This window comes from Cyprinus carpio, chromosome B19, assembly GCF_018340385.1.
Source record: "Cyprinus carpio isolate SPL01 chromosome B19, ASM1834038v1, whole genome shotgun sequence".
NCBI lineage: Eukaryota > Metazoa > Chordata > Actinopteri > Cypriniformes > Cyprinidae > Cyprinus > Cyprinus carpio.
This window is the reverse complement of record NC_056615.1, coordinates 19,741,437-19,755,304: the sequence shown is the minus strand read 5'-3', so window position 1 is coordinate 19,755,304 and position 13,868 is coordinate 19,741,437. Positions and strand designations below refer to the sequence as shown.

Below are 13,868 nucleotides of genomic sequence, written 5' to 3'. Positions count from 1 at the left end.
ACATGAAAGATATTGGCACTGGTATGATATTCTGTCAATGTTAAACTTTTTGCTTACTTAATTATATCTGCTAATAGAGTATATGTAATCATGCATGTTTTTTTCCATCATTTCATACTATACATACTATATCTAGACTAATACAGTAGTTTTATATACCTGGACATGGTTCTCCATCAATTCGGTATCCCACTCGTTCATAGCCAGCAACAATATTCCCTTGAAGAATCACATTGGTTGCCTCACTCACCTAGAAATTGAACAATAATGCATCAATTCTTTATCTGGTATTTACTGAGGATTATATGGCAAATAGGTTTCTCTCTATTGTCACTAACAAAAAAGCACTGTGGAGTTTTAGACATATCCCAAGATAATGTTTTTGGACATGTACCATGGTATTCTTGAATCACCATCTAAATAACATGGTAAATATATATGGTATTGTTATATAACAAAGTACCATGGTATTACCGTCTGATCACAGTACTTTTCTGTAAAGGGTACCTCAATGGCTGCATTCCATTCAAAGTTGAATTCCTCCGCTCTGCCGTTATAAGACCCAGACCACAGTGTCATTGTAACCAGGTTTCTCCGGACCACATTTCTGTCACCCCAGACTCGGATTCCTGGAAAATTAGAATAGAATTTGCAGAACAGAATAGTCATAATGCTAAATTATATCACCCTGCTGCACAGTGATTACAGTTTGTTTAATAGTATTTTTCTTTTGTGTTAACATTGAACAGTGAAGCTACCACTGAATCTGTACCTTCTCCAACCGTGTGATGGATCACGTTGTCTTCAATACTCAGTCCATCTGTTCCGAAAACACCAATAGCAGGAGCAAAGCCGTTGTGGAAAGCACATCCCTTGATGTAAGATTCACCAACCACCTAAAAATATTGTGACAATAAGTAATTGCCAGGAATATGTGTGAATGTGATAAAGAATGGGCATGTACTGATTAAGACTTTCCCTCACCCCTCCTAAGTTATAAAACACCAGAGAGTATCGTGGGTCTGACAGGTCATTCCATCCCTCCTGGCCGGTCTGGTAGAACTCAACATTTCTAATCTGGGCTTTTCCTGTGATGAAAGTATCATCAGCAGTTTTTGTTACTTACAATGTGCTGGAAAGGGCTGATTAGCATGTGATGCTATGTGCAAATACAGAAATATTATATTAACATGAACTTCTTTAAAAATAATTGCTCAGATGACAACAAAACATTATTTTTTTCTGCTTTCTCTCATTTTCTTCCAGGTGAATGGGCCTTATGGTTTTGTGTAACCTATAATTTGTCCTGATTGTATTTCAATAATGAGGGCCAACATGAGAATTTTATAAAGTTTAAACCTCTGAAATCAATTCCTCCGCTGAAGAAGGTTCCCACAAGAACTCTGGCTCCATAAGACTGTGTGTTCATTTCTGGATACTCCTGACCGATGATCTTGATGTTCCTGGTCAGTAAAGCCACATTGCCTGCAAGCTGATAACTTCCTGAAGTACCTGGCACACTGTAGCTCTCCCCTATATGACCAGACACATGATTATTATTAAGTCTAATGCATTTATTTAATACAGTTATTTAATTATATACTACCATTCAAAACTTTGAAGTCAGTAAGATCTTTTTTAAATTAAATTAATACTTTTACTCAGCAAGGATGCATTAAGTTAATAAAAAAGTGACAGTAAAAACATACAGTTTTACAACAACAAAATTTTTTTTTTTTTTTTTTACTTTATTGATGAAAGAATCCTGAAAAATTGTATGGTGTGTGTAAAAAATTAAGCAGCACAACTGTTTTCAACATTGATGATAAGAAATCAGCATCTTAGAATGATCTCTGAAGGAAAATTTTTATCATGACAGAAATATATAACATTTAAAAAAATATATATTAAAATGGAAAACCAGTATTTTTAAATTGTAATAATATTTCACAACATCACTGTTTCAATGTGTTTCTGATTAAATAAATGCAACCTTGGTGAGCATAAGACAAAAATGTTAAATAAATCTAACCAACGCTAGCTTCTGAACAATATTTAACAGTTTATCAATACAGCACAATGTCTGTTATTGCTATAATGGATCTAGGGGGACTAACCAATGTGTGTGTATGATAAAGGCTGGTCCAAAGTCAGTGTGCGGCCATAATCTGTGACCGCAGTGATGGTGCGGATTTCTGTCTGCCAAGGGTCATAGCTGGTGGTGGACAGCAGAATATTATCCCCAACCTGAAGGTAATAAAAGAGTGTTTTTATTCAAACAAAGAGGATTCGGAGCACAAACAGAGCTTGGAATCTAAATGGCATCTGCAAATCACACAAGCAGGTTCAGTAGTTTTCTAAATCTCTCTGTTCTGTTTTTTTTTTTTTTTTTGTCATTTTAAAAAGCTTCTGACCTTCCAGTCCACAGATTCCTGTAGTGAGAGAGTGCTGTTTCCTGCTTGGGACGTGCTAGCAAGCTTAGTGTGATACACATTGTGTGGCATGCCATACAGGTCAAGAGATCCAAACACACCTGAAAGACAAGGCAGACGATTAATAGGAACATCTCTAATGCAAATATGTTCTATAATGATCCATCTTTTATTTATGTTCATTTACCCAGCACTTTGGACCCTTGGTTTAGTCCAGATGGCAATAGCCAGTCTGGTGTGGAATGGCTTCCTCTCAGTATGATCTGTAGTTGACCTCTGAAGGGTTCATCAGGCCAGCCAGCAATCAGACGTCCACCCTGATTGAATGAACGTGTACAGAGAGAGTTAACTAAATTAGTACACATAAAGAGTCTGGTTCTACTTGGTGTAATGATCCTAAAATGTCAATGCCAATTTGAATGTAGTTATGTACTTACTTGAATGGAGATATATGTGGCATTCAGAACAATGTTGTTGTATTGAGATACACTGCCGGTGGAGGTGCCATTGTTTGTGTCTGGAATCTCCAGAACTCCAACTATTTTCAGCTTGTTCAGGGAGGGCACAACAACATCCACAACCATCCAAATGCCTTTGAGACAGAATGAGAAATTTTGATTTTTTTAGCCACTATAGGATTTCATGAAAATTACATACCATAATGTTGAATAGCTTTTGCTTTCTGTCTGTGCTTGGGATTTGTGACATTAGAGATGCTTACCAGCTGGAATATTCACATCAGAGCCATCTTGTGGCACATTGAAGTTGTTCACTGAGCTTGACCTCCAAAATGATGCATTTGACCAGAGACTAAACCAACAGGAAATGTTTTATTAGCAAAGTAAACACATACAATACATTAGTATTATAATTATTGAATTATAATATATAAGATTATTTATTTAATTATAATATGTGGTAACATACACATAGTTTGCAGGTCTGCGGCCAGTTGTGTTGGATATATTGGCTGGTGTGACTACAGAACCAGGTTGGATACAGTTGGGATAGTAACACTGATACACTCTGAAGTCTAGCGATCTATCTACAACTGAGCGGTCCACACTGTTCCTCTTCCTCCGGCTAACAACACGGTCTCTTCCAGACACTGTAGACACAAAATTCTAAATCTAAGAAAATAGAAAGAAAGAAAATAGAAAGATAGCATAGATGTCTTGGGTGAAGAGATGAGAAGTTTTACCCATGTAATAGAGGTCTTTGGATGTCTGGTTGAAGTACCAATCCCCATTTACATTCGCAGTGGGGTTCAGGGGCTGGGAGGAGCCATTCCTGTCGTCTATGATGCGGAACCGGTCAGGTCTCTGAGTCAGGTTGTGGTTGATAATTACATAATGTTCTGGCTGTCATTAAGAAAGAGACAAATTAACATGTTATGTTGATCAAATTGTACATTTAGCATTTAAGTCTTTTGGAGTCATACAATAAGTCAGGGGTTTACAAACTGAGGAAAGTAAATGTAAACTTAAAATATCAAAATCATTTTTAAAATATAATATTATAACTCCATATAAACTGCAATAATTTTTAACATGCTTCATTGGAACAATAGTTATTCTGAAAATCTAATTTAAATGAAAATGTTTCTCTTCAGGTGTATAACTCTAACAGTGGGTAGAAAATGTAGATATTTTAAGCATTTGCATTGGCTTCAGTACAGTGATGACATAAAAGCTAATTAATACTAAATGAGTATATAACTACATGCTATCCATAAAATGTCAATTATATATTAACATTGGATTATTGTGTAGTGTGCATACTTTACCCGAAAGCCGTAGACCATTCCATTGTAAGAGATGTTAGTGATTTGGGAAGCACCATCAAAGTACCAGTTGTATGTTTGGCCTGTGGGCACCATTGCCATCCAGCCAAATGTGTGGGTCACCAGTTTTTTAAGGAAAGGAAGCACACATGTCCCTAAAGAGATATATGACATTGAGATGAACTGTGCCAACCAAGATGTTTTTCTAAACATCACAGCCCACTTCAACTTAACAAATAATGTTCCCTCAATGTTAGTGTACAAAATCTTTAGTTATTTTCAGTTTAGAATCATTTTAGAGGGACAGTTCCTAACAGTCTAAGGTGCTGTTCAAGAGAACATATTTTTGCATTCCACTGCTCTGCTCTTCCATTGTTTTTCTATGTAAACATGCACTAAATGGATGTTTTGGTCACTCAAGTTAAAAGTAACTGAAACTTTTAAAAAAACCATACTTTAGACTTTTTCATTCCCCTGCCCTGTGCTAAAACCTGTTATACGTGAATGGCCCCATGAACCCTTCTTTCTGGAAACCAAAGAATGCAGCCGGGAAAGTATGCAGTAAATGTGAATTGTATAGAAACATGTCTAACAAATTCATACACATGAGTTTATTTCTTCATCATACCATATGAGTTGGTTAAAATGACATCTTTAGACTGAAGTGAAGGTGGTGAGGGATTGACAACGACCATGCGGTGGAAGTTAACAGTGTTGTCACATACTGCAGCAGGAACGCCAACACTCCACTCCGTTCCCGGGAAGCAGCGTCTTGGGTCGAGCAAGTTATTCTTTGGTACCACCTTGTAGCTAACATTGCCTTTTCAGAAATAAATAATATTAATATTCAGTCATTTATTTTTTTATGTTACCAACTTTTTTGAGGTTGTTTATACAATGCTAATAAAACTATGTAAATCTTGAATCCATTAAAAAAAAAAATCTCAAATAATGTATCTAAATACTCTAATATCTAATGCTTCTCTACCTGTTAGTGACCCATCAGTATCTACCAGCGCCACCTCATGCTCCCATCTGAACCAGGCCTTGTTGGGCGACTGATAGTACTGGATCCCACTGAATCTTGCGCTCCAGCCTCCACAGCGGAACATGCAGGTTCCAACTATTTCTGCCACCCCGACTGCAGCACACGATGGACGGTCGAAGTTCACAAACTTGGTGTTGATGACGCTCATCCCATCATCCAGAGGCAGGACAACACCACGAGCGGTGCAGTAGTTGCTCCCCAGTCCCAGCTCATCCACGTGGCCCACCATGGTGCTATTGACCACGGCTGCCCCTCCATCCAATCCCCATCCGCTGACGTACTGCCGGATGATCCTCTTGGCCTCCACTCCTGCCTTCTCATTATTGACCATCAGGAACTCGCTGAACTGAACCGCTCCTACGTTCACCCACTCGGCACCTTTCTCATTGTTCCAGGAAGTGAAGCGACGGAAGACTGCTGGCGCTGGTGTTGAGAAGCTGCAGCTGCCGGTACGCATGGGGAAAAACTCTTGGAAGATCCACAAGCCAAACCAGCCCTGCGAATGCACCGTATTGTTGAAGAACTGTCCCAGTGGTACTCTCTTCTGACAGATGTTGGGGTTATACGAAGGGCCATCGGGATTATCATGCATGCGATACCAGAAGCCGAAGTGCGTTCCACCAGCTGCAGCATTGTGCCTAATGGTGTTGTTAGGGTTGGTGACCCAGTATGCAGCTGGAGTCACGTCGTCATTTAGTAAACTGGTGCTCTGTTTTACAAATACTGCCAGGTTATACTGCAGAATATTGCCTGTCTCAATGCCGTCCTCAATAAAGAAGGCCCCACCCATGATATTGTAGATGACATTACGCTCCACCAGCAGGTTGTGGGTGTTATGGATGGTGACGGCACGATTGTAGGACTGGTGGATGCCACATCCACGCACATATGACTTAAACTTAACATCACCCATCAGATGCCAGTGGATTGGGTAGCGTCCCAGACGGAACGCCTGTCCAACATTGAAGAGCTAAAGTAGGACAATGACAAACATAATGCCATGACTGACATTTATTGTAAATATTTGATGTCTTAAAGGGGATAGTCCACTGAAAAAATGAAAATTCTATCATCATTTACTTAGCCTTCCAAACCAGTGTTACTTACTTTCTTCTGTGGAACGCTAGAGAAGATATTTTGAAGAATGTTGGTATACCATTTGAATTCCGTTGTATAATTAAAAAATACTATAGAAGTCAATGGGACCTGAAACTGGGACTACCTGAGACTACAAGAGCCTTTCACATGTCTTCCTTATGTCTTATAGGCTTTTGTAGACCTGAAACTGTTGGTAACCAACACTCTTTAAAATATCTTCTTTTGTGTTCCGTAGAACAAAAAAAGGCATATAGGTTTGGAATTACATGAGGAATGATGACAGAATTGACATTTTTGTGCAGACTATGCATTTAAGGGTCTCCAAGAGTTTTGAAACATGTTTTTGAAACAGAATGAACATTTACCTCAACATATTCAATTCTGCCAATTGCCAGATTTTGGTTTGGTTGTGGTGCGTGGAACATGATGCAGCCACCAAACTGGTCGCTTCCTACTTCTTCTCCAAACCTACCCTGGAAACAAGTCTGTGTAGCAAATTCCCCTGTAAGCAAAAAAGTATAGTGAGTTGTGTTCGACTTTCACATGACTTTTAATGAATTAAGGAATTGTCAGGATTGTGTCTATGACATGATTATTTGTCTGTCTTTCCATCCACAGCTGAGGAAACAACATCCAAACCTGTGTTGAATCCATCAGGGCAAGCATCAATCTGATCGTTCCACTCCACGTTGTTGGATCCACGGACAACAATGTTTCTGGTAAGAAGGCCCACCTCTCCTCTCCCTTCAAAAACTGTCCCATCAGGCAGCGTCACAGACACACCCAGATGAGTGTATTCCAGTGGTTCGGTCAGAGTGAGGGTCCTTCCATCAGCTGAAACTGAGGCAATTCTCCTCAACTCATTTTCATTTTGGCTGTGTCTGTCAAAACAACATATTTTAGATTATTAGCAACAGTATTGACATTATTATTAGCATACTGTATTTGTATAGCATTTAGTACATACAATTTGAGCAAGAACTTAAACAGTAAGTTTACAATTTTGTATTCTCCCCACCCCAAAAACAAATCTCAAATAAAAAAGGTAAAATGTTTATAAATGATAGTTTTGTTTTTCTTAAATCAAATTAATTCACTTGGTACCATTTATATAGAACAACTGAATTTTTTAATTTCCTCGACCCTTGTTCCTACAGTGATTTAGTTCAGTTTCGCTAGTAAGTCAGTAGCTTCAGTCAGATAAACCTGAAACCGAGTTTCGCTGCAGGTTTGGGCGATGACCTATACCTGTGCCCTGTGGAAGCGATGACAATTTCATCACCAGTCTTCCAGGTAACGGCATCCATCAGTGTCAGCATGTTGGAGCCGCTTTGTGCAGTCTGAGAAAGGCGAGTCCATGGCATAGGGACAGGTATTCCTGGAGAAGCAGGATTGTAGTTAAGCCCTGAACAAAACCTCTCACTGCAGGGGAGTGATTACACACTATGGTGTTCTGTATCAAGGAAATTTAGCACTTCTGTGAAGCCCACCTAAGGGGCGTTTTGACTTAACTGAGCCTTCTGGGAGTGATATGTAGGTCATCTCTATTTCTGTGAAGATTACTTCATTTTCTAAAGAAGATTGTGTTTCTGACATTGTGAACTTTTAGATGCAAATTTTCTGCTAGCTCTGAGATTTGTCAATTTGTCAAGTTACAGACAAAAAAAGTAATAAAAATCAGGTACATGTGTTAGAGTTATGGGTGTGCATTTTTCAAATCATTTAATATTTACACCACAGTTCGTAAGATTTTTGAAAGAGGTCTCTTATGCTCAGCATCACAATTGCTCTTAATGATCACAAATATTATTGCAATTTAAAAATAACTCTTTTCTATTTTAATATTTTTTAAAATGTAATTCATTCATGTGATGCCAATGCTGAATTTTCAACACATGGTCCTTCAGAAATCATTCTAATATGCTGATTTAGTGATCAAGAACCATTTCTTATTATTATCAATTTCGAAATTGATAATTGTGCTGCTTAATATTTTTGTGGAAACAAAAGATTCTTTAAATATAATGTTCAAAAGAAAAACATTTATTTGAAAAATAGAAATCTTTTGTAACATTATAAACTCTCACTTTTGATCAATATAATGCATCCTTGCTGAATACAATATTATTTACTTTTAAAAAAGGTACTGTATATGAAATTAAAAATACCTATTTATCTGATGTATTTTTAATAAATATTTAATGCAATAATTCACTAAAAATTAATTTGAAGTGTTGTTTATTTATAGTATGTACCATGCAGATCCAGCACCCCCTCTCTGACAGCCAGGGTCTTGGTGCCATAGACAGGAAGTTCTGTAGAACGCAGGTGTCCATGCAGTGTGATGATGGCCTTATGCTGGAAGGGGGCCTGCTCTGTTCCGATCTGCAGAGCTCCACCATCTGTGATCAGAATGTTCTCTGCCTGCAGCTCAATGTCTGCCTCATCAAAAATCAGTCGCCCACCTAAATATAAAAACAGGAATTCACAGAACTGTGAGTGTGTCAAGGCTTTGTTTATAAAGATAGTATTTGCCTAAAAGAGCATACCTTGGATAAGGAGCATCTTAAGGACTGGTGTGCTGGTGTCCAGGAGGATGGTCTGGCCTGCAGTGATTACAGCAAACGTGCCCTCCTCAGGAGGGGAGAGACCACCCCATGTATAAGGAGACGACCACACGTCAATATAGAAGAAGGAAGCATTATCCTGAGAGAGAGGAGAGACATTCCAAGCAGAAAAATCCATTTTAATTATTATTATTATTATAATTATTCTTGTAATAATTGTATTTATGTCACATTTACCATTCGGGCAATTCCTCTGTTCCCCATCTGAACGCGCACTTGAGTTTCTTGGGATCTGGGCTGAGCGTTGGTCACACAGATGATTTGTGACTCACTGGCTGACTGGACATCGCAAACAGATTCCGCAATTGTGACAGAGACTTCGTTGACATTTGAGCTACAAGTGAGACATGGAAGAGAAAAGCCAGTGAAACTGAGAAATTCTGTCATTATTCCTTCACCCAAATGAGGCTTTATAACTCTTAGGACTGATAGTATTTATTTTTTTATTATTATTTTTTTGTGTGTTTGTGTTGTTTTAGAGCTTGACTTTGTCACCATTCACTTTCAGTGTTTAGGAACGTTTATTTGTTCTGAGCTTAACGCAGCTTTTGGAATTAGAAGTTTGGAATTACACAAAAGGTGAATAGATGATGACAATTTTGTGGTTTAATACTTGTTTTACCACATTAAAAAAATATAAAATTTAAAAATAAAATTACATTAGATTACTTGAACTAAATGAAAATTAAAGCTGAAACACTAAAATTAATTAAACATAAAAAACAAAGAATGAAATAAATATAAACCTAAAACATAAATAAAAAAATTACAAAAGCACATACAAATGACTAAAAAATTACATTTAAAATGAGAAAATATATATATAAAAAAAATTATTAAAAACTATAATAGTATATAAATAATACTAAAATAACACAGGTGTTAATTGTGCAATGCATATAAATCTTTTCCTTTGTAACAATAATGCCACAGAGAGCACTGTGTATATAAGCATGATTGAAGCACAATCAGTTTCAGTACAATGCAATTCTGGTCTGTTCTGCACCTGAAACCTGAGCCGGTAATCGTGAGTCTGGTGCCTCCAGCGGTTCCTCCTCTGCGTGGCGTCACATTCGTGATAACAGGGGTCAGAGAGGATCTGTAAGTATAGCTGTTGGTGAGATTGACAGCGTCGCCTCCATTCATCACTATGACTGTGCAGGCCCGCTCTGCTTCAGTTCCTGTAAGAGACAAAAGGGGTCATTAAGATGCAATGAGGCAGTTTTTATTTCAGCTCTGTTCATCTGTGACCTGATGGCCTGAGCTGTCACGTTTGTCATTGTCTCTCAGTGACTGACTTCTGTCAGTACAGCATTCCTGGCATGTTTTACTTTTGAGGAAAAACTTTGTACTGGGATCTTTGCTCAGATTTAGAAATGCTTACTTTGATAGATTAAGGTTTGATTTGCTAACTGAACATTTCTAGACACATACGCAATACTTTTAAAATAATACATGCCATTGTTGGGTGGGACTTCACAGTTGAGCTGGGTAGACGTAGAGTTCTGCAGGTGCACATTACACTCTCTGTTACAGATGAGGACTTTGGTGCTGTTTGGGTCGAATCCAGAGCCTTGAATGGCAACAATGGCTCCTCCGGCATAACTTCCTACAGCAAAACAGAGCAAAGGTATCCTGTAGTGTCTTGTTACTCTATAGTCTTATTTGAATATGATAGCAAGTATAGAAACACACTTTGTGACAGTGTTTCTCATCTAGCTTTGCTTCATGACCCAGATTTTTTTTTTTTTTTATTGGATCTAATTATTTATAGTGCAAAACTAAACATATGATTCTAAAAGATTCATTCATTCATTCTTTATTTATTTAAAAACAGAATTTTAACAGATTAATGCCCTTGGCAGGCAATAATTTACTGCACAAAATATAATTATTTATCTTTAACTGAAAGTTCATGTTTTGTTTTCCCTGTTCTTTTGAGTTGGAGTTTTACTATACACTGTAATTTTTTTTTTAAAGAAATTAAAATTTTTATAGAGCAGGGATGCATTTAATTGTTCAATAAATATATTTTTGTCACAAACAATATTTATATTTCAAATAAATGTTGTTCTTTTAAACTTTCTCTTCATTGCACAGGTTCCAGAAAACGTTTAAGCAGCACAACTCTTTTCAAGATTAATAATAATAATAATAATAATAATAATAATAATAATAATAATAATAATAATAACAAAGAATCCCTCTTGAGCAACAGATCAGCATATTAGAATGATTTCTGAAGACTTGAGTGATGTTGCTGATAATTCAGCTTTGCAAACAAAGGAATGAATTACATTTCAAAATATATTCAAATAGATTAGTTATTTTAATTAATAATAATTTTTCAAAATATAATTATTTTACTGTATTTTTTAATTAAATAAATGCAGCCTTGTTGAGCATTCAAAAAATCTTAATGGCCCTAATCTTTTAAACAGTAGTGTATGTAACTCAAATTCTATTTAAATCAAGAAGCAAAAAGCCCTATTAGGAATCTTAGGATTTTTGTGACATCACAACCAATGCATTAAATATAGGTAATGTCTATGCTATTGTACCTTTGAGACTTATATGTAATACATTTTAAAGGTACAGTAGCATAAAGATGTTTAAATATAAGGGTCAGAGAAGGTGAAAATTGTCATATAAAGCTAAATTATGGCTGTTTTTGTAAGTCACCTTAAGTATTAGATTTAATAGATTTAAATTGTATTTATTTTCTAGAACTAGCAACTTAGCGTAAGCAATTTTCATGTAACATTTTACATTCTGTCCCCATTAACAAATCTTTTACTGTTGAGAAAGTAATTTTGATTACCCTCATTTGGTGTGACTCCTGTCAGCAGCAGCTCATAGGTGAAGACAGACTGGGTCAAGGCATGACCCTTGACCTTATGGTGAAATATGACCAGAAAAGTTCCTCCCGCATGTTCCCCAACATTGCATAGCAACTGTGTATCTGTGACGGATGAGACACTACAAGGCACGCCACCGATCTCTAAGGAGACAAGAGCTACATCTGTGCCAAAACCAAAACCAGATACGGTGATCTCTGCTCCAACCGGACCTGCAAGGAAAGGATTATGTCAGTAGTGTTACTATGATGTGTTGTGATATTCAGTTGTGATAGTTCAATGGCGTGCTGCAGTCATGACTTATATTTGTAGGCCAAACCTTGGAAATGAGTTAGCATTTTACCACCAGTTATTTTCACGGTTTATTCTATGACATAAAATACATCAGTAATATTCCCTCACAAGTGGCCAAATTGCAGTTTATCAGGGACATTAAACACTATAACAGTGAACGTTCTTGCAAGCTATTCTAACTCAAACTTGGAAAATAAAGAGTTGTTGGAAGCTTAACATGGTAAACACTGAAATCACATGACTGTGGTGTAACTTTGTTCATAGCCTATGTTTAGCTTTTTACTTCTGGCAATAGTATTCATAAAAGTTGCTCATTTGTATCATGATGAACAATATGTGAACGAATCATAAACTTTTTTTGGTCACAAAGCTGATTTTCTGCAATAATCCAAAATGCAGTGGAAAAATCCTTTTGGGTTTTTGTTGAGGGAAATAGGGTGATGCTAACTTCCAGGATTGGCCATCAAAAATATATTGTCACTGCAGTTTTCTATATAAATGCTTGTTCATACCTGTTCTAGGACTGACGGAGGTAATGTTTGGAGTTTGTCCCTTAGAGTAGTTGAAATTTTGAGGTGGATACACAACATCAAACACCTTAATGTTGACCTGCACCTGTCCCTCTGCGTGAGGAGGTGTCATGCACCTCACAGAATCTGAAGTGACATCTAAAATCCTGCAGGGGGAGTTAGCGAGCCTCACAGTTGTATTTCCCGCCACAAAGCCATTTCCCGTGATCAAGAGCGGCGTTCCTCCAGCAATGCTGCCTGATGTTGGGTTGATGCTGGCTTGTGCTATGCTGGTCAGGGTTTCATCTCCTGTGGCGAGACCTTTGCTCATCACCACCACCTGTAGGACGTGTGTACCAGCGGGAAGGGCACCAACTAAAACCTTGATACTGCTATCGGTGACTTCTGTGACTGTAAGAAGGATGTTGGCTGCAGATACCATTAGATTGGCAGAATCATTCCCAAACCCACTGCCGGTGATCACAACAGTGGTGGTGTTTCCACTGACTGAGTTAGGGAGCACCTCAGAGATGTATGGTGCGATGGATTCGGAATATTCAAACTTACAATCAAAACTGCATGTGGAAGAGATGGAATTGACGTAAACTACAACATCTCCCCTGCGAGCTTCAGAAGGCAAGGTATCGCACACTACGTAAGAGTAGTCAATGGAAACCACGTTGCATGGAACGCCTGCAACTGTAATCAAACCGTTTGAGAACCCAGAACCAGAGATAAAGAGACGCGTGTGGCCTGTAGTGCTGCCCACCAAGGGAAAGATGGAATCTATTACTGGTAGAACCACAAATCTGCGGTCGTACTCTTTCGGCATGGTCAGGATGGCAGTGCCAAGGTTGTTGACTAGGACAGTTACAGGTAATGGGATGCCCACTGGTGCTCCGCTGTCAGGACTGAGTTGGCAGTGGATCTCAGTGGAGGTGCTGTTAATGATGTTACATGGATGATCTCCAACTTTGACCTTTGGTTACCAAAAAAAAAAGTTAAAATGTTTTACTCATGGACTCTTTACCTATTACAGTATGTATAATGTTTTAACATTAATATCAGAGACTGAATGGATCTATTTAGGATCTATATAGGATCATATTGAAAACTATTAAGTCTCCTGGATTGTGGGCTTTTTTTTAAAGGTTCTGTAAGTGATTTCAGGCATACAGTATTTTTAACTTAATCCACTCCAAAAAGTATCATCATAGTA

At 37.7% G+C, this 13,868-nt stretch overlaps 1 protein-coding gene across 1 annotated transcript in view; it reads right to left on the bottom strand.

Moving 5' to 3' along the window:
* pkhd1l1.1 (PKHD1 like 1, tandem duplicate 1) overlaps positions 1-13,868 on the bottom strand; it is a 36,504-nt gene that overhangs the window by 5,889 nt on the left and 16,747 nt on the right. The window contains exons 39-63 of the mRNA XM_042745981.1: positions 12,653-13,628; positions 11,810-12,058; positions 10,448-10,597; positions 9,995-10,169; positions 9,166-9,322; positions 8,911-9,067; positions 8,617-8,826; positions 7,610-7,739; positions 7,001-7,242; positions 6,727-6,863; positions 5,204-6,233; positions 4,844-5,035; positions 4,219-4,370; positions 3,634-3,793; positions 3,360-3,540; positions 3,154-3,242; positions 2,870-3,024; positions 2,620-2,749; positions 2,415-2,533; positions 2,118-2,247; positions 1,360-1,533; positions 985-1,088; positions 773-896; positions 508-629; positions 160-250 (exon numbers count right to left, since the gene is read on the bottom strand). Coding sequence (XP_042601915.1) covers positions 160-250; positions 508-629; positions 773-896; positions 985-1,088; positions 1,360-1,533; positions 2,118-2,247; positions 2,415-2,533; positions 2,620-2,749; positions 2,870-3,024; positions 3,154-3,242; positions 3,360-3,540; positions 3,634-3,793; positions 4,219-4,370; positions 4,844-5,035; positions 5,204-6,233; positions 6,727-6,863; positions 7,001-7,242; positions 7,610-7,739; positions 8,617-8,826; positions 8,911-9,067; positions 9,166-9,322; positions 9,995-10,169; positions 10,448-10,597; positions 11,810-12,058; positions 12,653-13,628 — 5,536 coding nt within the window. The remainder of the gene's footprint in view (positions 1-159; positions 251-507; positions 630-772; positions 897-984; positions 1,089-1,359; positions 1,534-2,117; positions 2,248-2,414; positions 2,534-2,619; positions 2,750-2,869; positions 3,025-3,153; positions 3,243-3,359; positions 3,541-3,633; positions 3,794-4,218; positions 4,371-4,843; positions 5,036-5,203; positions 6,234-6,726; positions 6,864-7,000; positions 7,243-7,609; positions 7,740-8,616; positions 8,827-8,910; positions 9,068-9,165; positions 9,323-9,994; positions 10,170-10,447; positions 10,598-11,809; positions 12,059-12,652; positions 13,629-13,868) is intronic.